We start from the raw sequence: 23,619 nt of genomic DNA on the forward strand, positions 1-23,619 counted from the left end.
AAATGACGTCAGCCAAACGAGACTGCCCTCTCCTCCTGCGTTCCACCGGCCGGGACTGGAAGCCGTGTCGCGCCGCTGGAGGTCCCGTCCCCGGCCGTAGTGACGCACTTGCCACCGGAACCCGGAAGGCTGAGCATTGGGGATGAAGAGGAGACGCCGCTCCTCCCCAGCTAGCCGCCGGTCTGAGGGAGCGGGGACCCCCAGCAGCCTGACCCTCGACCGGGTATGAAGAGGGGAGGACGCCGGAGCAACCCCCGCACATAAAGGGAGGAAGCTGGGCTGGTCTGTGCACAGGAAAAAAAAAAAAAAAAAACGAAATACAGGTATGCCCCCAACTCTCTCCACCTGGAGAGAGCGCAGCACACCCCTGGCTCCCTGCAGCACTTCCACCATGGCGGAGGAAACACTACAACTGAGGCCATGTTGGAAGCGTCCGGTCTTTAAAGAAAAAACTGACTGCAGTGTTTCCTGGGAAAAGTGGGTGGAGCTGCGCTCTCTCCAGGTGCTGTCCTGAAAGACGAGGGGAGAAAACGTATAGGATCCTTAGTTCATGGTCTTCACTGCCAAGTGAGCTTTCCATAAACATGTACTGTAAGCTTGGTTCACACTGTGCATGCATGTTTTGGTCAATGCGATAGGCAGGAAACATAAAAAGACAGTTCATTTTAGCACTGGCCAAATATATAAGATCTTAGAAACCAAATTCACTTTGAGATATATCTCGTTTGAGAATCATTGCCAATCCAACCAAATCATTTCAGGTGTATAGGAACCTCAAACACCCAGTCTCAGCAGCTGCAGCGGGTCAGGGGAGAGGCTTACTACTGGTTGTCAGTGGCAGTAGCCATCAAGCATTAAGCACAGGAGCCTGGGCTTGAACTCCTGTTACAGGGTTTCTAATTTCTGTGATTGCAAATCAAACTTAATGTTATTTTAATACTAACAATTAAAGTGTTACTAAACCCACAACAGTAAAATCAGTCTGCATATGCAGTAAAGCATGCTGGTTATACTCACTGTGAAACCTAAGGGGTTAATCCTCTGCATTGTGTAAAAAGGCTGTTTGATCTTGTATGCACAGATCCTCCCCTCCCTGCACTGTCCTCCTGGCCAAGTCCGGATAAGTCAGAGCCTTTGGAGTCAGGCTGCACATGCTCAGTTTGGTGTGTATTGCTAGAGATGTTTTTATTTTCTTGGGGAAGAGTATGTGATCAGCACAGGGACAATCAGCACTATCCAGACAGAGGGTCAGGAGCCCTGCAGCCTCAAAAGACAGCTTAATGCAGTATGAAAACTCCTCCTACAAGCTTCACCAGTAACTAATAGAAATCACAAGACTGCTATATACTGCTGATGAGAAAAGGTATTTAGCAGTTTATATTTACTAAAATAATTGCATTTCCTGGGTTTGCACGGTCCTGAGTTTAGTAACACTTTAACCCAAGCACAACACATACATACATACATACATACACACACACACACACACACACAATACATACACACACACACATAATGTAGTCTGTAAATATTCTCTTAATTGTATTAAATCTGGCTGGCTGCATTCTACCTGAACTCTGTATTTAAATGGAAAATAATTTACCATCTATAGTAATGCCGAGGTCTCAAAATGCCACAATATGAACAAGCAGAGTTACTGCATATGTGCATACCAGATATTTACATTAGAAATTGCAAGCTGGCATGCAGATTAAAAAATGAAAAACACTGGATCTGATTTTATTGACCCTCCACACTCTGGGTCTAGACAGCTTGCAGGCCTTCCTAACCAATAGGTCAGAGAAACCACGTGTCAAATGTCAGCTATTTGTAAAGAATGGCAACAAGTGTTTTCTCTGAGCATAGATTAAGTATCTGCTCACTGACAGGCAAGATGCTGAATTCATACCAGACAAAGTGATGTCATAGATCAAACTGATTAAAGTGCTAACTGCTATTTTCAGCAGTTCTTTGCAGATTAAGAAGAGGAATCCAATTGCATTTAAATCTGACATCTCTGCTTTTTGAGGGTGTAGTTTGGACATGAGTAAATAAAGTGCAGTAAAGTAGAAATGTACATTGTACAATGATGAAAGCTAAAGTGCAACTTCTGGCAAAAAATTAAATGAATTGCTAATACGATTCAGTATTGATTCCAACTGTATTTAAAGCATATTAAAACCCCAAAGTTTATTCTATTGCAGCTTTCCAATCTTTAGATGTGGTGGCTGCATTAGTTTATGTTTTTCAGGCCTCACCCCCCTTTTTTTACTCGGTAATCCTGCGAACACCATACTTCCTCTTCCTTTATGTCTAAACTTATTTCTCCATTGTATGCATGGGGCAGCCATGGCTGTGACCCATATAAACAAAAAGCACCGCTCCAAGCACCAATGTATTAATCCAGTGACTCCAATCAATGCATGGTGCCAGCTTCCAAAGAGCCTGTGTGTTGCATGGCTTGGAAGGAGACAAGCTGAAGCAGGTCTGTTACACACTCGAATAGGCCGTTTGCCAGTGTGCGCTTCCATGTTTGTTTCTTTTTGGCAGCCATGGCTGTCATACAAACTGGGATTTTAAACATGTTAGCCTTACATAATTTACTATAAACATGTCCTGCCTGCATTTTCCAGCATCAGTAAAGCTCTGAGTTTTATAGATCAACACATAGCATAATCATCATTAGAAGCAACTTGCTCGAATTGTAGGGTCTGCAAAAAAATTCTGGGGGTTCCGCTTTAAAAGCGGAGTTCCACCACCCCCAGCAAAAAATTTAAGAAGTCAGCAGCTACACATAAGGTAGCTATTGACTTTTAAAATTAGGACACTGACCTGTGCTGGAATCCAGGTTTCCATCTGCTCTCGGGTGCTGCCGCCGCCATTCGTAGTATGGGAACCCGGCAGTGAAGCCTTTCGGCTTCACAGCAGTTTCCCTACTGCCCGTGCAGGAAGCGCCCTGCGCTATCTAAATGGCATGGCCAGAAACACACAGCATGCAGGTGGTGCTCTTTATGCATTTCTGTTTTAATTTGACTAGGACGATGAAAACCTTACAACACAAGCATTGACAATAAAAAATGCAAACTAGCATAGCTTCAAAAAACTGAACTATTACAAGTTCTGTAAAGACTTGTAACCTCCAATCAGAGTATCTGTATATGGTCGTGTAATATGGAGTGGTGAACTCTAGCAAGCAGATCTCAATGTCGAAGTCCTAGAAAAATATGAGTCATTAGAATGTACTGTGAAACAAATTGTGACAGCAGTTTTAATAGGTCTTAATGGGTCGACTTGCTTTTTGCTGTAGGCGCTGATCGAGAAAACCGCTTTCAAACATTCCCGCTAGACCAAAGTCAATCAAAGGATTGGCTTCTGTTGAATGAGCATAGCAAAACATAGATTGAAATTCAGTTGATCGCTGCAGAACCATCTATGGCCAACTTTAGCCTTCTGGTTTAGTTCCGCTTTAAGGAAAGGGTGAGGTGATCAACAAGACCTGTATGAAACCGGTAGCCAGGAATATTGTAACATAACTTGGCATGCAAGAACATCAGGAAACGAAAAGACAAACACGCACACACTCCTTCCAATCCACACCCCTAGGTGCATAAACAGTATGTAAACCTAACATTTCACATTCCTGATATGTGCCTGCTGTACTGCGTACCTGTATGAAAAAGTATCCTGTTCTTTGTATTGCTTCCTTTATGTGAAATCTCTGGTGATCCTGCCAGTCCCTCTGCGTTCCTATTAAAAACTGACCACACGGAGGAGCGTTCTCTAGCTGTGCTGGGAACTCAGCCTGCTCTCCTCCAATGATCAAACTTGTCCTGTTCTTTGCTTGTGTCTTTGAAAAGATCTGTTGCACCAAGTAGCAGAAAAACAGAACTAGGCCAAAGGTAAGGCAATGCTTCATGCTCACAAATCAGCAATTGCTGATGTGGGGAGTAGATGGCTGGATGTGACCAAGTCACTGAAGGCAGGCAGTGGAATGGGACCAGATGATAAAAATTGCATATAATATCCTATCCAGTCCTCAATGCCTTCACTGTCAGCATGCCTTTCTGAACCTGTCAGCTTCCTCAGAGACACAATGACAGATGTGGAAATCTGCAAGAACTGGAAAGAGCTTGATGAGCTGATTGGTACAGTGGGGAGGCTAGGTTCTGGAGGGAGGAGGTGCTACCTGGCCAAATTCATCCCATATTAGCACCTGCATGCTGCAAGCCCCAGGAGAGTGAGCATCGGTTCTTCAATTCAGATCAGGATCTGCCAAAATCCCTGCTGTACTAATCTCAGGCTCCCTTTCCAGTCAGTGCTTTTCAGAAAGCATTTGACAGTGAGGAAGTAAAAAATGACAAATTACAGCTATACACCTATACCATGTCTCACAAAACAAACAAACAAACAAAAAAAAAGGAGCGTTTCTCAGGGGACTTCCCGAGGAAGTCATGTGGTTTTGTGACGAAACGTGTCAGAACAGAGCTTTTGGATGATGTCAGCATATAGGAAGGAACTCGAAAAAGTGTGATCAATTATCAGTTGAATACCAGCAATTATATTGTGGGGCTGAGATAAGTAGTGCGCTTTTGCACATGAATGTGAGATCATGAATAAATTGTCTTCTGGAAGATAAAAGCACTATGAACTGTAGTTCTCTTTTGTGGCAATTCCCTTCATATCCTGGAGGAATGGGGGAGTGAGTATGCCCTGCGGGGAATAGAGAATCACATTTAAAGGACTCCTTTTGCAGTGTTAAAGTGACACAAGCCATTTATGACCTTACATTTTATATGTGGGTCATAAAATTAAGTTGAGAGCATAACTGGGAGGGCGTTTGCACAGGAGGTGAATTAGTGAGATACTTTATTGCTTATTGACACCTATTGTAAAAGATACAAATTTTCTGCCACAAAAATTGTGTGATATTGCATTAAAAAGGCATAACAGCACTATACTTTTTTTTGTTTTTAAGGCAGTGAGGAAGTGTCTTATCGCCTTCTCACCACCTGATTTAACCCTATATTGGCTGGACTATAGTTGTATGTATTGTACGTAGTTGCAGCATGGCCCTGCTGAACTCAATGGGCGAGTTTGACAAGTGGTGCCCAAGTTAAAAATGCCATGGCACGTGAACAGCCCCAGCAGGCTGTTCATTTACAATTCAGGTGGGCAGTAAAACAATGGCTCAGCTGCCCATTTTTATTTTCACAGACAGCTCTCAGTCCCCACCTATGGTTGGTTGCTGGGGTGACCGGCTTCCAATTATGTGACCACTGTGACAGCCAATCAGCGGTCACATGATCACTGATTAGTCCTGCCCCTGGGGCATACAGGCACTAGATAACGGGGCTGGCGATAGAGCTGGGCGCAAAGGGGTTAAAATTCCTGTGTCCCTATATGGACAATAAAAATAATCTTATGCATTAGACAGTTTACCTGCATCACCCCTCTGCTGCCGTTCTTTAGCATAGTAAAACAGCTTTAAAATAGAAAATTCCCTGTGGGCACATTTTATTTTTGTGGTCAGATGCCAGTTTGCCAAGCACTTCAAAACAGCAGTTTGAAGGTCCTACCTCTTACCTGAACCAATGTGAACAGCCCCAACAGTGCTGGATTATAATTGAGAAATCTGGATGGCAGCCTCAGATCTTTCTCGTTCAGAATGAGAGGTAAAGGCCTCATACCAAAAAAAGTGAGTGCAGGAAACAAGGCTAAAACAGTTTTATAGCTATTTTTACAGCCCTTATATTAAGGAATTAGCTGCATATTATGAAACAAATTGGAAATTTGATAGGACTTACAGGGTCCTCGACTTTAGTATTGCACAGAGCTCATAATATTTTATTCTATCGATCGGTTCCAACCAAAATCGGATTTTGTTTTACTCTGAAAATGCCCTTTAAACACATTTTTGGAGGTTGATATTAAAAGTACTGGACTATCCCTCCAGCTTTTGCTTATGTAGTGTTATTTCGTCTTCCGTAAAAAGCATATTAAACACAATTTCCCATATTTTGAAATGATAGAAAAAATCATTACTGTAAGGCTGACACACGTACCAGTGTACAAAATTGTGTTTGTGCATTACGGCGAGTCCACCGGCAATCTCACATGCCATACGCTGTAGCAGCATGATCTCTGTGTCGCTGTTCAACTTCTCCCTCTCATTACTTAAATAGGTCTTCAGGTCACCCTGCAAAGGAAAGCAGCATATCATCATCATCAGCTTGTTCATCTGCTGATTGCACTTCAGAGATGCTTAAAAAGCAGCAACTAAATACATTACTTAGATCTAATCAGTCAACAAGGTTATTATTAGTAAAGTTGAACAGCTTAATAGTCTTCAACTCATCATGTTTCATGTCTCAAATAAGAATTCCTCCTGAACACACCATGTACATTTCCTTTTATGGGTAATTTAGGTTCCTTCCTGTGTATACTGCAATATAGCCACTAGCTTTTAACAACTAGGTTAACTTTTGAAAATAAAAGCAGTCAATAATATCACACACCATAGTAAGCTACCAACCAGGGGCCCAGGCTTATAAATTACAAGGGTTACAGATTTGATCAATAGCAAACTCTGGCTTACCACATGGTAATAAAAATGTGTCTAACCACTTGACCTCCGGAAGATTTACCTACCCCCCCCCCCATGGCCATTTTTGTGGTACGGCACTGCTTAACTGACAATTGCACGGTCATGCAATGCTGGAACCAAATAAAATGTATGTAAACAAAAAAATAAAAAAATTCTGCTATAAAAAATATCCAATAAATGTCTTCATAAATTTAGGCCAATATGTATCCTGCTACTTTTTTTTTTGTAAAATAATCCCAATAAGTGTATATTGATTGGTTTGCACAAAGTTATAGCTTCTACAAACTATGGGATATTTACTGGAATTTTTATTTATTTTTATACTAGTAATGGCGCCTATCAGTATGTTATAGGAACTGCGATATTGTGGCAGGCATTCTGACATTTTGTGGGAACCAACGACACCAATACAGTGATCAGTGCTAAAAATATGCACCCTCACTGTACTAATGACACTGGCTGGGAAGGGGTTAAACATCTAGGGCAATCAAAGGGTTAACTGTGTGACCAACATGTTTTTTGTGTGTACTAGGTCATGGTTTTACTAAGGGATGTAGTGGATTTTATTCCCTGCTTTGCAGGGTATCAAAATCCATCACTTCCCCACTGACAGGACAGAGCTCTGCCTTGTTTACATAGGCTGACATACATACATTTAAATACTGTGCATGGGACGCTGAAAGTTATTCTTTTAAGACTGAGTTGTACTGATGGGAAGATTTACCGGTCGTGTTTAAACTAAATCTAAGTTACATGGATAGTCTGATTGAAAAAAGACACAAGTCCATCTATTTCAACCAAGAAAAAAAAAAAAAAAATTACAATCCTATATCCACAGTTGATCTAGAAGGAGGCAAAAAAAAAAAAAAAAACACCCCAACAACGCATGATCCAATTTTCTCCAGCAGGGAAAAAAATTCCTTACTGATCCCCCCAAAAGGCAGACGGATTTTCCCTGGATCAACTTTACCTATGAATTCTAGTACCCAGTTATATTATGTACATTTAGGAAAGAATCCAGGCCTTTTTAAAAACAATCTACTGAGCTGGACAGAAGCAGCTCTTGAGGTAGTTTATGCCACATTTTCACAGCTCTTACTATGACAGAACCTTTCCAAATTTGGAGATTAAATCTCTTTTCCTCTAGACGTAAAGAGTGCCCCCCTATCCTCTGTGATGACCTTAAAAGTGAATAACTCAGCACCAAGTTCACTATATGGACCACTGATCTATTTATACATGTTGATCATATCCCTCCTTAATCTCCTCTTCTGAATCTGAAGACAAAGCCAGTCAATTTTCTGCTTGCTGATAAATAAAGTGGATTTTAAGTTTATTGAATGGTCTGAAAAGAGCCTGTTTACCCATCGGACCCCGACAATAGATTCCAGGTAATTATAATACATTTAGGGCTTATTCACACTACTACAGTCCATTAACATGTGTTGTGTTAGGGTCACCCTTTCATTTCAATGGGCTGCCCAATGCACCAAATAGGAGCATGTAATTTCTGGCAGTGCACCATATGGTACATTAGTGTGTTGTGCTGCAACACATCCACTGGCTGCACCGCTGGGGCGCCATTCAAAATTAAAGGCACTGCAAAAATGCATGTGATGCATGGCAATGCACGTTACTGCAACATAATAGTGTGAATGGGCCATAAATAAAACAGTCCCAAACCTGTGCAAACCAAACTATTTGAAGTGATTTAAAACAATGCAAAGTTTACCTTTAATAGATGCTGCATATTAAAATGATCTGTAGATCCAAAGATTAGTTAGGTGAAATTATACACAAATGTGACTTTCCTGCAAAAGACCGGATGGGCTCTGCCCCATCTTACCTCCCGAGGATCTTTTTTGGTCAATGAGGGCAAACCTCACGGTTAAAAAAAAAAAATAAGGCAGGGCCAAAATTTAATTTACAAATTATGCCGCTATCTGGATCTACTAAAAATTCTTTGAAATGCAGGGGGGCATTTGCTCAAACATGTCTTCATCATATATTAAGTCTAAATTACCAAATCTGATAGGTTTACTATAAAGTGGAATTGCAGCCAACGCTTTTATTTTTTAAATTTGAATAGAAAGGGAAGAGACCAGCATGAATTCTAAGGTTTAACCTCTTCAGCCCCGGAAGATTTGACCCCCTTCCTGACCAGAGCACTTTTTGCGATTCGGCACTGCGTCGCTTTAACTGACAATTTCGCAATCGTGCGACGTTGCACCCAAACAAAATTGACGTCCTTTTTTTTCCCCACAAATAGAGCTTTCTTTTGGTGGTATTGGATCACCTCTGCAGTTATTTTTTGCGCTATAAAAAAAATTGGTTGAAAAAAAAAAAAACAAAACGCAATATTTTTTACTTTTTGCTACAATAAATATCCCCCAAAAATATATATATAAAAAAACAATTTTTTTCCTCAGTTTAGGCCTATACATATTTTTTTGGTAAAAAAAAAACAAAAAAAAAAAAAAAACGCAATAAGCGTATATTGATTGGTTTGCGCAAAAGTTATAGCGTCTACAAAATAGGGGATAGTTTTATGGCATTTTTTATTATTAATTTTTTTTTTTACTAATGGCAGCCATCTGTGATTTTTATCGGGACTGCGACATTATGGCGGACACGTCGGACAATTTTGACACATTTTTGGGACCATTGGCATTTTTACAGCGATCAGTGCTATAAAAATGCATTGATTACTGTAAAAATGTCACTGGCAGGGAAGGGGTTAACACTAGAGGCGATCAAGGGGTTAATTGTATTCCCTAGTGTGTTCTAACTGAATGGGGAGTGGACGAGATAGATCGCTGTTCATACTCTGTATGAACAGACGATCAGTCACTTCTCCCCTCAGAGAACTGGAAACTGTGTTTACACACACAGATCCCGGTTCTCTGTGTTCCCCGAGCGATTGCAGGAGCCTAGCGGTAATTGCGACTGCTGGGCACTCGCCTCAGCTCCGTGGGCGAGCACCCCTAGTGGCCACAGGGCCATGTGACATTACATAACGTCGTTTCGCCCAGCTGCGTCATTCTGTCGCAGTACAACTGCGGCGGCTGGTCGGCAAGTGGTTAAAAGAAAATAAATGTAAAGAAAATGTTCAAACTGATCAAGAGGCACAACCTATATTTTGGGTGGCTCTTGGCATTCATATTGCTAGATGCTTTGCTCAGTATTTCCATGTGGTTCAATCCTTACATATACACCGATCAGCTATAACTTTATAAACACCCACCTATTACGTAGGTCCCCCTTTGACCACCAAAACAGCCCTGAACCATTGAGGCATGGTTGCCACTAGGACTCTGAAGTTATCCTGTGGAATCTGGCACCAAGCCGTCAGTATCAGATCCTTTAGGGTCCTGTAAGTTGCGAGGTGGGGCCTTCAATGGACTAGGCTTGATTTTTCAGCACACCCCAGAGATGCTTGACTGGACTGAGATCTGGAGCATTTGGAGTCAACACTTCAAACTCGGTGTTAGGTTTCTCGTACCATTCTTGAACCATCTTTGCAGTGTGACAGAACGCATTAACCTGCAGAAAGAGGCCACTGCCATCAGGCAATACCATTTCCATGGAGGTGTACTTGGTCAGAAACAATGTTTAGGTAGTTGGTACGTGTCCATTAACTTTCACATAAATGGCAGGACCCAACCTTTCCCAGTAGAACATTGCCCAAAACATTACACTGCCTTTGCATGCTTCCCATAGTGCATCCTGGTGCCATCTCCTCCCCAGGTAAGCTACAGACACATGCACCCTGCCATCCACATGATGTACATAAAAACAGGAGTCATCAGTCCAGGCCACCTTCACCACTGCTCAGAAGTCCAATTCTGATACTCATTTGCCCATTGTAGGTGCTTTTGGCTGTGGAAATGGGTCAGCATGGGCACCCCGACCAGTTTGCGGCTATCCAGCCCCATGCACAACAAACTGTTATGCCATTGTTTCTGCTTTAACACATCCTCAGGGGCAACATGTTTACTTGCTGCCTAATATATCCCACTGACTTTCAGATGCCATTGTAACAAAATAATCAATGTTATTCACTTAAGCTGTCAGTACACAGACTGAGTTTGAACCCACAAGCCATTGTGTTCCCTGAGAATAACTACCACTTTCCCTCTGTAGACAGAGTGAGTTTGCACAGAACATATCATGACACACTGAAACATTTCCTGGGTAGTACTAATGGTTTTCTAGCAAATTTTTAAACGTTGACCACAATTTATTTTTTATGTTCTTCTCGCCTGTGAAGCATTTTACAATGCCTATAGTATGAGAATAATCTGGTACAAGTGTCTGAGAAGCCAACAGAAAAGAAAAAACTGAAGACAGACAAAAAAACAAAAACAAAAAAAAAAAAACACAAGGATAAAGGCAGTCTTGCTTTCTCCTATTCACTTCCAAGCAGAACACCAATGCAAGCCTTACCTCATACCATTCAAAACCTCTTTAGATGAACAAGGAATGTGGCCTATAATATTCTCTTATATTCCTTGAGCTTTCACGGTTTACTCCTAGTCTGACAGTATACAATGTCATCTTTTATAGAACTTCTTCTTTTAATGCCTTCCTTTTTCCTTACATTAGGAGGTCCCATCCTTTGGTACCTCCAGTAACACATTCACATATAACAAGAAGCATGTGGCGACAGCAAACATACACAACAAGACTTGAAAATGTTTTACCTGACTAAGATCTTGTTCACATTGGTGACTTGCAACAATAAAAAAAAAAAAACAAAAAACAAAAACGGCATTTACCTTATGGTAGCGAAGCACGTCTGTGAACCTTACTGTTGAATGGGGCAGTACAGACATGCATGTTGGCATTGCGGTTGCCAAAATATACCTATTGAATGGCACTGTGCTGCAAGGTGGTTGCAGCGCTGCACTGCAATGTTAAATTCCCCTTGGGATTGAAAATCAAGCATTAAAGAAGTTGCAGTATCACCTCGTGAAAGCCTGTAACCTGGCTCTAAACAGGATCCACCATGGAATGCTTTTCAGAGCTATGTTTAAACCTGCTGCCTGTACAAACCTAGCTTAAAATGCACCAAAACTTCTTTAAAGAAGCACTCCGGGATAGTGATAACATTTGCGCATTTAGCCATGTGTAGTGAAGCAAAACTGCTACTGTGATTCGGATTAAAATTGCACGCTGTGTACAAAACTACGGTTTAAAAATAAATAAAAAATCAGTGACATCTCTTTACACAGAATCTTCTCTATCCCTAGTCTCCAGGAGTAGGATCTCTAAAGTGGCGACATCACTTCCAGTTAGTGTTTGTCACCACATAGACCAAAGACTACAGATCCCATCATGCCCTGGATTTAGACTCTGAATGGGCAGCAATGCGAGAGGGACTGTGCACGTGTATGAGATTAATCAGGACTCCTGGCTTGTCCATCTACCTATGCTGTACAGTAGGCAGACCCAAGAGCTTTAGACTCCTGGTCTGACCCTCCCACTGTACAGAGTAGTTAGATTGACAAGCCAGGAGTCTGATTCATCTCATACACGTGCACAGTCCCACTCACACTGCTGCCCATTCAGACTGTAGTTCTTAGTAAGGCGCTGTTCATACCTGAGCGTATTGGAATCGTGGACAGAATCACACGAGTCTGCCTGTGACTTCAGAATCCTAACAAAACGTGCAATGTGCTCGCAATGGCATTTCTTAATGGCACCCCAAACACAGTGTGATTGTGCCACGATTGTCGAGCGACAAAAACCCAAAAATCACAGCATAACGCTAAATGCACTTGGTTCCGTGCCAAAATTTGGTACATAAGCTTCTTTGGCGCATTCAAAATGAATGTAGCTGCTCCGAACAAAAAAAAAAAAAAGAAAACAGTGACGGATCACAGTGGGCGGATCAGACCAAGAGGGATGTAATTACCTTTACTGGGAACTACAGGGGGGAATGTACAAGACAGGTGGCTGGAACAAGTACTGGATCATTTATCTTAATTTTTATTTTTTTTAAAGGCTTTAATTCAAAGTGTCGGGGTAATTAAGTAAGCTCAACTTTAAATTTAGAAAATGCAAAGTATATGCTGAGCAGTCCAGCTACTTTGATGCTCTGTGCCGACCACAAAATGACTGACAGCATGACAAAATGTTTATGCTGCCAAATGCAGTACCTTAACCTGTAAAAAAAACATTTAAAACACTCAATTGGCTAAATGTATAGGCAAAGTAAAAAAAAAAAACAGCCCAAAAAACAAATCCATCCCAAAATTTAGCTGAAACATATACTCCATAAGCAGGGATAAACAGAAGTACGTAGAAAGATCAAATATATGGGAGAGATTAACTCATGAATTCCATGTTTGTGGAAAATTTCCACAGGTGTCATTTTATTGTTTCCATTAATCATGAGTTGTTCTAATATTAACAGATGACAGAATGTATTTTTCTATTATTCAGGGAGGAGTGTATTGCTCATTTGCTGTGGCCAGAACTTAAAACTTTACAGAAAATAAAAAATTCTGTCAGCATAGAAAATTCCCCAAGTTTTATGCTATGCTGCCCCTTTTTAATTTTCAGACAGACAGCAAAGAATCTACAGCGTGCTCAGCTGAGGTCACCAGACTTGCATTGTTTAGGCATGGGAACTACAACAAAACAATGACAGAAAGGTGACTAAGCAGTGGTTGGCTTGGCTTTCTACAGTGTATATCCAGCTGAAAAAAATGTTGGCTAGATAATCTGTGTCCCTACCATGCCATGAACGCTAAAATGTTGATACAATCTATCCTTGCAGAGACATCTGCCCCCCTTTTCCATAGGGGAGCAGTATGAAGGCGATTACTTACCCAATTCCTTGGTCCAGCAGGCTTCAGCATGGTTTTATCTGAAGCTCTGGACTGTGGGTGCTCCCTCAATATTATGTATGGTGCAAGGCTACTGACCCTGCAATGTACATGGAAGAGGAGAGAGAGTGCAACAGCAGCTAAGAGCATCCTATCCCTGCACCCCTAGACCAGAGACCCACTTAAACCATACAGTGCAGGAGGGATATGGGAGCTGCCAAGGGTAGATTTTGTCTAATTCTCAGAGTTCAGCTGTAATTTCAACTTGGACAGGAGTTGATGTTTGAACTGTACAGCATGCAGACATCTGCATTCATTCAAGCAGGGCATTCCTAAACCATTTTGTATTGTGATTGTGCAGTCTGCCTTTATTTTGAAAAGTTCTGCACAAACTGTTGGTTCTATATAAATCCTGTACAATAAAAAAAATGATGATCATGTTTTTGGATATTTCAAAAAGCCCCATAATTTTCAAAGGAGACATATTGAATGCTGATAATTGCATGTAGTTAACCCCTGTAATGATACTATTAGACACACTGTTACCTTGCCACATACTATCAGGACAAAGTGACAGTGTTTATGTAAAGGGGTCCCTCCGACCCATTTGTAAACACTGTCAGCACTGCATTCCTGCTTTTCACTAACACTATCCTCAGCATCCAAAACTGGGAATTTTAGTGCTGGTTGCAATGGAGAAAGGAGCTGCAAGGGACCTCTGCCATGGTGAGTATTTGTGAGTCATGAGAACTGATCACTCCTTAACAAAAGAGCAGCATCTGCTTTATTTTTTTATGTTTAGAAGCATGGTGAAAGCATTATACTTGCACCATCCTTAGATTGAGGAGAAAGAACAAAGTCTATAAAAATGGTAATGTATGAGGCAAAAATTAAAAAGGGCAATATTTCCTTTTTGCCAGGAATGACACTTCAATTCTGCATTAACACTTTTTTTTTTGTATGGTACTGTCACATTTAACACTATAATCACGTTTCCTATAGGACAAGAGAGCAGACTACATGTTCCCAGACTTTTTTTTTTTTCTTTTAAGAACCAAAAAAAACTTTAACAGCAGAGCAGTCCTCTTTTTAAAGATGTACACACAAGCATACTAAAATATTCCGGTCTATGCTAGATAATCCTGCACAGAAAAATCCAATGTAAAAAATAAAAAAAAAATGCTTGTTTTTGTGTGTAATTACACGTTTACATAGACGTGTAAACTCATTCTATTGGCTAGACTATTCATATATTCTAGCCACTAGAAGGAATTCTCTTATGTGAGTAGATTACCTCACTAAGCTCTTTAAATGCAAGTTTAGGGCATTAACAAAAAAAAAAAATAAGATGATTCTTGGAGGGGCCCATTTACACTCATCCATTTTAATGCAGCAAGCGTCTTCCATTTTGCTGCATGAAAATGCATGTCAAATAGAAATCCTACTCTTTCCTATGTTGGCTTGTTCACAACTACTGTATGCAGTGCAGTCTAGTGTGAAAAACAAAGGGAAATTGGAATGGGTGCAACATCACCTACATGCTTGGGTTACCATGTATGTGCACAGAACAGTGCAACTCCAGCCCAAATCACTTGGGGACTCTGCAAATCTGCTGTACTGCTCTCAGACTCCACTGAGGTGTTGTGGCCACTATGTGGGAGTCTCGGTGAGATTTTACATGTTTGTGGTTCGGTTGCGAAAACTAGAAGATGAAACAGAATTCTCTGTAAAAGTTTCTGCCCAGAAATGTTCATCTATAGTGGAAATCTCAGTTTGTATGGGCTAATGCTTGAATAAAGACTTTTGCATATACTGTATGTTGCAGCTTACCAGGCCTTAGACTGGTGGGTGTATTAGTGTTAATACAACAATTTTGAAACAATTCATGAACAAAAAAGAAGTGAAAATTGTTCCAAAATAAAAATTTTATTGGATATAATTTAATTCAGCTTCAACAGCAAAAGCTATAGGATATAACTTAAAATTCCACTGGGTGGCAGCATGGTACCATTTTTTAACATATTTACATACTGTGCTATAGAAAACTGCAAATCGAGAAGACGACGACCATGGGTCTTTTTTATGCTGTAGCAAAGTTGGCATGGCAGATCATGGGAATATAAGTGTAATCAAAATAAGTATACTACTCTGAAGTTCCAACATAATATCGAATACTATATAGAGTATTATGTATAGATAGTATATGTATAGATAGAATAAATGTACAATCTGAGGAAGAATAGCTCAATATTTAACCCTTTATAATTATATATAAACAATTGTTTTTTTTCTATTTTAAATTGAGTGGGCAAGTCTAAGGACCTCTCAGATTTTTAGTGGTTTCTATGTCTCCGTGGCTCACCGTCTCACAGTCCTAGCAACTGCTGTCACATAAGACAACATGGGAAGTGAAAAATAATTTCTCAGTTGTCAACATAAAATGTGTGTGGGTAAATCTTCCAATGAGGACACCTGATATATAAAGAACTGTCTAAAAGCTCATTCACACGAACACAGAGGCCCATACAGCATGCAGATTTGCATGTTTGTGTACCCGGGAGTGACAGGTGTGCTATTCTGCTGCGGTCAGCAGCCTGTTAAAAATCACTGACAGGCAGACTGACGCAGAGGCTCAGCAGTGCTTCCTATACATCCATACAGGGACAAATGCACAGCCCTGGACACAGACAGGACCACTGGGCGCTGTAGTGTCACCCCGCTATGCACTGTGTAAACATGTAGACATGCTGTTTTTATGCAACGTGAAAGCACTGCAGATCAATACAGCCGAACGGACATGGAACGACTGGCTCAAGCCCTAAAAGGCACATTATGCTACAAGTATTGCTCTAATTGAGCCCAAAAAAGGGCATTTTTCCCATGCATGCGTTACTGCAATGCACAGGCCAATCAGAGAACACCTTGTATTCACTGAAACAAATGCATGGCTGAGTGAAAGAGGTGAGGGAGCAAGCCAATGATTAGGGCAAAGAGGGGGAGTGGCCACTTACATTATGTAGCATAGACTGCAACAGTAAAATACACCATCATCATTTACCAGAGGTAGCATCTGGATAATTTGTTTGAGCCAAGCTGGCCCAAACTAATCTCATTCCTAGAGTTCTTCATTAACCACTTGCTACACATCCTGGGCAGCAAGCGGTTATACCAGAATGCTGTCCGCAGCTGCAGCCATGATTGTGCAAAATCTGGTGCAGCTCTGTATAGAAACCATTTAGCTTTCAGGTTTTTTTTTTTTTTTCTTTTAACATGCTGAAGTTAGAAGCTGATTGGCTACTATGCACAGCTGCACCAGATTTTGCACTCTGCCATGCATCTGTATCATGTTACATATTACATCCTCAATGTAACATGTTAGAAAAGGTGAACTTATCCTTTAATGGACATGAGGCACACAGAAGAAATTAGATTTTCCTTTACTTCCTGTCATATGACCAAAAAAGGAAGCAAGAGGAAATCCCTCCAAAGTGAGAGGGACACCAGTGTGTCCATTTAAAGGTTTCCCCTCTATTCCTGTTCTGGAGACAACCCAAAATTTGGGATTTTCTGTCACTTATATTCTCTGTGATAATGGTAAACAGGGCAAATACAGGGGGTCCCCGGGTTACAAACAAGTTAGGGACTGTAGGTTTGTTCTTAAGTTGAATCTGTTTGTAAGTCGGAACAGGTACATTTTTTAAATGTAGCTCCAGCCAAAAAAACTATTTTTAAGCTTTTTGGATATCATAGGGAGGGGTTATCAACCCTGTAACATTTGTTTTGCTGTCTCTGCCCCTGTTCAGAAGATTTCACCTCACTTTCTGTCCCAGTGTCAATTGGATTTTGAAAATGTTGGGTTGTTGTGGAAACAAGGATTGGTGATAAAGCATCAGTAGAGGTACCTTTTCCCCATAATAGCTCTTACAGGAGTGAATTTCCCTTCCTATGGGGTAGATTTCCTCTCACTTCCTGTTGTCTCCCTCCGTTTGTAAGTAGGGTGTTTGTAACTAGGGGACCCCCTGTACAGAGAGTGAATCTCCCTAAGACCCCTTTCACACTGAGCCGCCCCAGGCGTCAGCGGTAAAGCGGCGCTATTTTTAGCACCACTTTACCGGCGCTATTAGGCTGCTAGCGGCGCGGTTTTAACCCCCCACTGTTCTAATCCCTCTAAATTCCAAAATAAAGTTTTGTCTGGAGTTCTAATTTAACACAATGGAGTCCTCCTAGGACATCAGCAAAACTCTGAGGCATGCTGTTAATGAGAGGGGTTATCCTTAAACGCTTACCAGTCCAGTTCTCCTGTAGGTGACCGTGTAATCTGAAGGTTAAAAAGGATAAGTTCACGTTTGGCGGTCCTCCCTCATGGCTATGTCATTCATTCACAGAGTTCTGTGAAACAATGAACTACAAGTACCAACAGCCTTCACGGCTGACTGCTTGTAGTTCTCAATGAACTGTTAAGCGTTCTAGGTAGTTCATCGATTCTTCCTGGGAGTGTGAAATTGCCTGCCTGTACGAGGTACAAGCAGACAGCTTACATAGACATTTTGCAGGAAGCCTGCATTGCACCTGTAATCTGATGTTTACAGGCAGGTGCAATGCTTTCCAGGCCCCCGAAAAACAAAAAAAAAAAACCAAAACAATGTTGTACAGATACTTTGCCCTGGACATCAGTCCTACTTCCATCCGACTTGAATGAACAGGATACGTTTTTGTTCCAACTTTAGAGTTAGTCACCATGTAAGATGTCACAAGTCGGATGGTTAGGACGAGGATCCAACTTCAAGGATATTGAAAGGGCTGAAAATGGGGCAAAGTCGGACCAAAAGTAGTGCAGGAATCTTTTCTAACGTCGGACCGATTTGTGTCAGACCAGTATCCCTTACAGGTCTTACAGCAGCACCATCTTGAATTTAAATGCATTGTATGGTGTGCCCCCCAAATATGTACTTGTATGTTGTAATAGGCCCTGACCAGGTTTTTTGGGCTGGAGCACCCCTCCCCCTCCTCATTACCTCCTATTTAGTGGCCACCAGTTATTAGGATGTATCCCTTTCAGTTCTCCCACATAGAGGAGTTCAGCTCCCATGGTTGAGACAGAGGATCTTCCATTCTATTACTAGTGTAGGACCCACTAATCCGGGGTACTTTGTCGCAGTAAGTGGGCTTAGCACTATAGGACCATATAGTGTGACCAAACCCCCGTATTTTTTGAATATGTTCAGGTGTTCAGGTGTTTTTAACTAGCCCTGCAGGAAATGTCATTCTTGTATGTGTGCGCTGTAAAATATTTTGTACTGTTTATAGGTCTTACAGCAGCACCATCTTGAATTTAAATGCATTGTATGGTGTGCCCCCCAAATATGTACTTGTAGACCAGTAAAGACGGCTCTCATAGGGAACCATTGATTTGTACACGTCATGCGACACGTACTCCCGAAATCGGAGAGTATGTCGTACCAGTGTGAACCGGGCCTAAGAGTTCAAATGCCCTTCAATAAACGAGAGAGAAAAGTAAATAACGTCAACACCCTGGACATGGGTGTAATTTAAAGATTATCACTACACCTTAAACTAGACAGGCTAGACAGAGGTAGTCAGACATCTCCCTCTAGTTATATGGACAGGTGGCAGGGGAATATTTTCTGGAAGCAGGGCCCAGCTTTCCCTGGGCTTTGTGTAATGTGTCTAACAGTCAACAGGCTGTCACAACAAAGCAATGTTTGTAAACCAACAGTCCACAAAAGGGCAGTGTGGAACCTTGTGGTTACCCATTACTGCTATACCTAACCACTGTAAGGCATAATAAAACACTACACTATTAACTGTCAATGGAGTTGGGTTCACAAGTCCATCAGCTTCTATTGGAATGCAATTTTTTCTGATACAATTAGAATATGCTATATTGGGGATTTCATCTGTGCATTATTAGAAGCCAGTAAAAGATTTTTTTGCATATGCAGAGCTTTAAAAGACAGCGACTACATACAATAGTGAACTTCAATATCCATTTATCTTGTAAAAGGCGGATTATTAGACAGATTTACCCAACTGTCACTCAGTATGTGCATGTTGGTCACCAACAAAGCAGAAACTAGTTAGATATAATGACATGAAACTATTGGGACAGAAAGCTGTATGTATCTTTAGAAACATCTGCATTGCAACTTACAGAAACGCCTTGTAAAAACATTTTCCAATTAAGGTGTGAAAAAACAGCAACATTACTGCCAAGTAAATCATGCTCTGTAATCAAGGTGACACCCTAAAGAAAGGCTTTTCCAATCCCGTGAACTAACACATATCCCTCGCAGTACATTTACAGCACCACAGTGCTTTATGTACAATTTGGTGTACAAGCGGTATTTATCATACTCATGGTTTATGAAGGTAAGTAGAGCGCTGTATAGACAAGAGTTTGGCTGGCCATACATTACACAACTTTCTTATTCAATTTCCTTTAGATTTACCTTCAACTATGCGGTGCAAGGGCCTGCCTGACTGCACACAAATTGAAAGTGTTTACGTTTGACCTCATATTATATGGTTTTTGTAAGTCCAAAGAAAACTTGTACACGAAAATTGTACAATGTATGGCCTGCCTTAGAAGCAGGTTTGCCAATAAATCTAATTACCAACACAAATGAACTACACGAATACAAGCTAGAGATTCAGTAAACTCAATTAGTCAGAAAATCTGTACCACATAAAAGTCTACGACCATAGACTGTGGAGAGTTCATGGACATTGCCTTAAATTTTACATTACCTGACTACTTTTAAACGCTTGTCTGTAAAAATATAGAGATGAGAGCAGTTACAATAATCTTTATGGAATATAAAAGGATGTAGCCAGCTGCCGCTTGCGACCAGTGGACTGTACGGACACATGGCATGCCATCTAACAAGCATAATGCAACAAACGGTAGGTAGTGGGATTTTAAATAACCCTCCATTGATCACACAAGTACACTTATGTAAGAAAAAAAATATATGTACAAATTCTTTATTTTAAACAATAAAATATTTAAAAGACATATATTAAATTGTTATGGCTTGCATACGGATACCAGCAAAACATTATCCACTACAAACATGGCTGTTTGTCGAAAAGAGAAATTAGGGTCAACGCATTTCATGGAAATGAATGCTTCTTCAGGACCTCTTAAAATGTACATGATCACAAAAGTATATTCTTTTTCTGGAAGATTTCAGTTTTATATATTTTTCATGCATCTTGTAACTAGACCACACAGTACACAGAGATGTACTGGTAGAATGTCCAGTGAGGTATAGTCCCGCAGGCCCATGGGAGATAGATCATTCCCAGAGTGGAGCTCATTATACAGGAAAGCCCCAGAGTTTCCATGTGGTGTGGTAGTAGCTTGCTCCTCATTTCCACGAAACGTGTTGACCCTAGTTTGATTTGATCACCTCTGAGATTTTAAATTTTTTTAACTATAAACAAAAAAAATATATATTTTTTTACTTTCAGAAAAAAATTTATATCCAAAAAAATTAAATAAAAATGTATTCATCAGTTTAGGCCGATATGTAATCTACATATTTTTGGTTAGAAAAAAAAATATCCCAATAAGTATATATTGATTGGTTTGCGCAAAAGTTATAGCATCTACAAAATAGGGGATAGATTCATGGCATTTTTGTTTATTTCACTAGTAATGGCGGTGATCAGTGATTTTTAGCGGGACTGCGACATTGCAGTGACAGATTGGACACCTGACATTGACATGCTTAGCAGGAAGACATATCAGTATCATCCCCTGACAGAACGGAGATCTGCCTTGTTTACTTTGGCAGATACCCATTCTGTCTCTGCGGGGAACGATCGCGGGCAGCCGAGCCATCTTGCCACAGTACATCTGCGTCGGGTGGTCGTCAAGTGGTTAAAGCATGTTATACAGCACAGTGCTTATACTGTGTCCTGGCCCCTTCTATCACCTAAAAAACCTGGCTGATCCTGCCAGTTTCCACCCTCCCTTATGTAAGCTGACCACGAAGTATTGTGGCTGCTGAGCCCTGACACCGTGGTCAGTTTACGTGTCACCATCATCCACAGTCCTCCCCCCTCCCTCCCTGCTCCTGTCAGGGCCTGCCCACCCCCTTCCTGCTGCTGAAGTAACATTTACTTTATATAATCTGCTTGGTCTCCTAATGAGTGTGCGTGTAATTATATATAATTTATATTATATACAAATAAATACGTGGATTACGTCAAATGGCAATTAGAGAAACGTAGAGAGCACATATTGGCACCGAACTTAACTAATTTGTTGGCAGTCTGGGACAGAGTGTCAAACAATCCTAAACTGGTATCACCTTTTCACCCTCTAAACCATCTGTTTAATAATCTCCCCTGGTCAGGAACCTGAAACTTAAGGCTGGTGGTTCAATAAGGGCTTATACAGAATTGGGCACTTTGTGACTCCTCGCAGTCTGTTCGCTAGCCCATTGTCGATCCAAATTGAAAATGCCCTCTTCGGAAATCTTTCAATATCTTCAAATTTCACATTTCTTGCATTTCCTAGGCCCGTCAGTGACTAAGGATACTAAGGTCACCCCCTATTAGACACGGTGTACCTAGGAAGCGGGGCACAAGGGAGGTATTGCTACCATTTATAGCCTGCTGCTCCACAGACAAAATTTTTATACATGCGGGTGTGGGACTCAGATCTAGTCTCTAAAATTTGGCTTATAAGGGTATCTTGAACGTTTCCCTAGTTGAGGCCAATGTCAAAGTACTGACAAGGTGGTACATGGTGCCTTTCCGGTTGTCAAGGTTGTATCAGTCTTCCTCACCCCTATGTTTTCGAGGATGCCACGCGCTTGGCACTATGTATAATATATGGTGGGAGTGTTCAAGGCTACGGTGTTTCTGGAATAAGGAATTTGCTTTGATACAGAAAGTTTCAGAGATCCCTGTCCCCCAACAACCCCGTATTGCATTGGTAAATTAACCAGTTGGGCATCTTCCCTGCTCCAAGCAGAGTCTGATCTTCTTTAGGTTCCTGGCTGCAAAACTTTCTATAGCCAGGTCATAGAAAAAGACTTCAGTGTGTATCTCACTATATAGACTAAAGGTGTCTTGGATAATGCTCAACGAACAAATTGTCAGTGTGGTCAATTATAATACTAAGCGATTTGTGGCTATCTGGAGCCCCTGGGCTGATTATGTCCATGTGAAGCTGCAAGGGCTCCGAATAAGTTTTGTTCTCCCCCTGGAAGCTTTGCTTCTTGTTTTCCTCTCTGGGTTTTCCTCCCTAGTCTTTCATTTCCCCTTCTTTTTACTTCACTCTTTTCTGTCACGTCTGAGGTTCCTCTTGCTGGGGAATTCTCATTTATAATGGTTACAGTTGGTACTCATGGCTCCTTGTTTTATGGTTATTTTTTTGTGTGCATTTTGCATAGTGAATTGAGAAGTTTCTTCCTGTAACCTATGTAACAATTTTTTCTAGACGCTCTGTCATGCCTACCATTGTGATAGACATGGCGCGAGGCTACTTGGTTTCATAATGTTAATTTTGATTTTCTCCATCTTTAACAACTGTTCTTTCTAGTTTTGGAGAGAGGTTTGTCACTCACTGTATTTGTAAAGCTGGTGCCAGAATTCTGGCTGTTGTAACAAAATTTTCTCTTTTTTTTTTTTTTTTTTTTAGAAAAAAAGCTGTATATACCTCATTTGTGAGCGCTGATTGGCAGTCACGTGACCTGCCGGCTCTCTCCTCCCCTCCTCCAGACTGACGTCAGCAGGGGAATCTCGGCCCCTCCCACTGCATCTGTCAGACGGGGAGAGAGAGGCAACGGGACCACCGATCAGCCCTCACAAACAAGGTATACACAGCTTTTTTTTTTTTTTTTTTTTTTAAATACAACTCACACAGGGGGACATATCATTAGGAGACTGAGCAGATTATATAAAAGTAAATAATGTGGGTTAACAAACCCTTTAAAGACTTCAACATAGCATGTCAAAAAGCTCTGCAAAATGCTTTGTAAAAACCTGCTGTACATTTTGCCCATGTACAAGCTGAAGCCCATAAGGCCTGAATCAACAGTGAAATTATATAAATGTAAAACCATCTTAATATTTGCATAGCCATTGGCACCTCTTCCTAAAACAATGCAAACATCCTCAGTTACTCAGCAAAGAAAGCCTAATTAA

General features: G+C 41.0%; 1 protein-coding gene across 1 annotated transcript in view; it reads right to left on the bottom strand.

Moving 5' to 3' along the window:
- LMTK2 (lemur tyrosine kinase 2) overlaps positions 1 to 23,619 on the bottom strand; it is a 181,808-nt gene that overhangs the window by 61,764 nt on the left and 96,425 nt on the right. The window contains exon 7 of the mRNA XM_073591007.1: positions 6,063 to 6,196. Coding sequence (XP_073447108.1) covers positions 6,063 to 6,196 — 134 coding nt within the window. The remainder of the gene's footprint in view (positions 1 to 6,062; positions 6,197 to 23,619) is intronic.

The sequence above is a fragment of the Aquarana catesbeiana genome, linkage group LG06, assembly GCF_042186555.1.
Source record: "Aquarana catesbeiana isolate 2022-GZ linkage group LG06, ASM4218655v1, whole genome shotgun sequence".
Classification (NCBI taxonomy): Eukaryota; Metazoa; Chordata; class Amphibia; order Anura; family Ranidae; genus Aquarana; species Aquarana catesbeiana.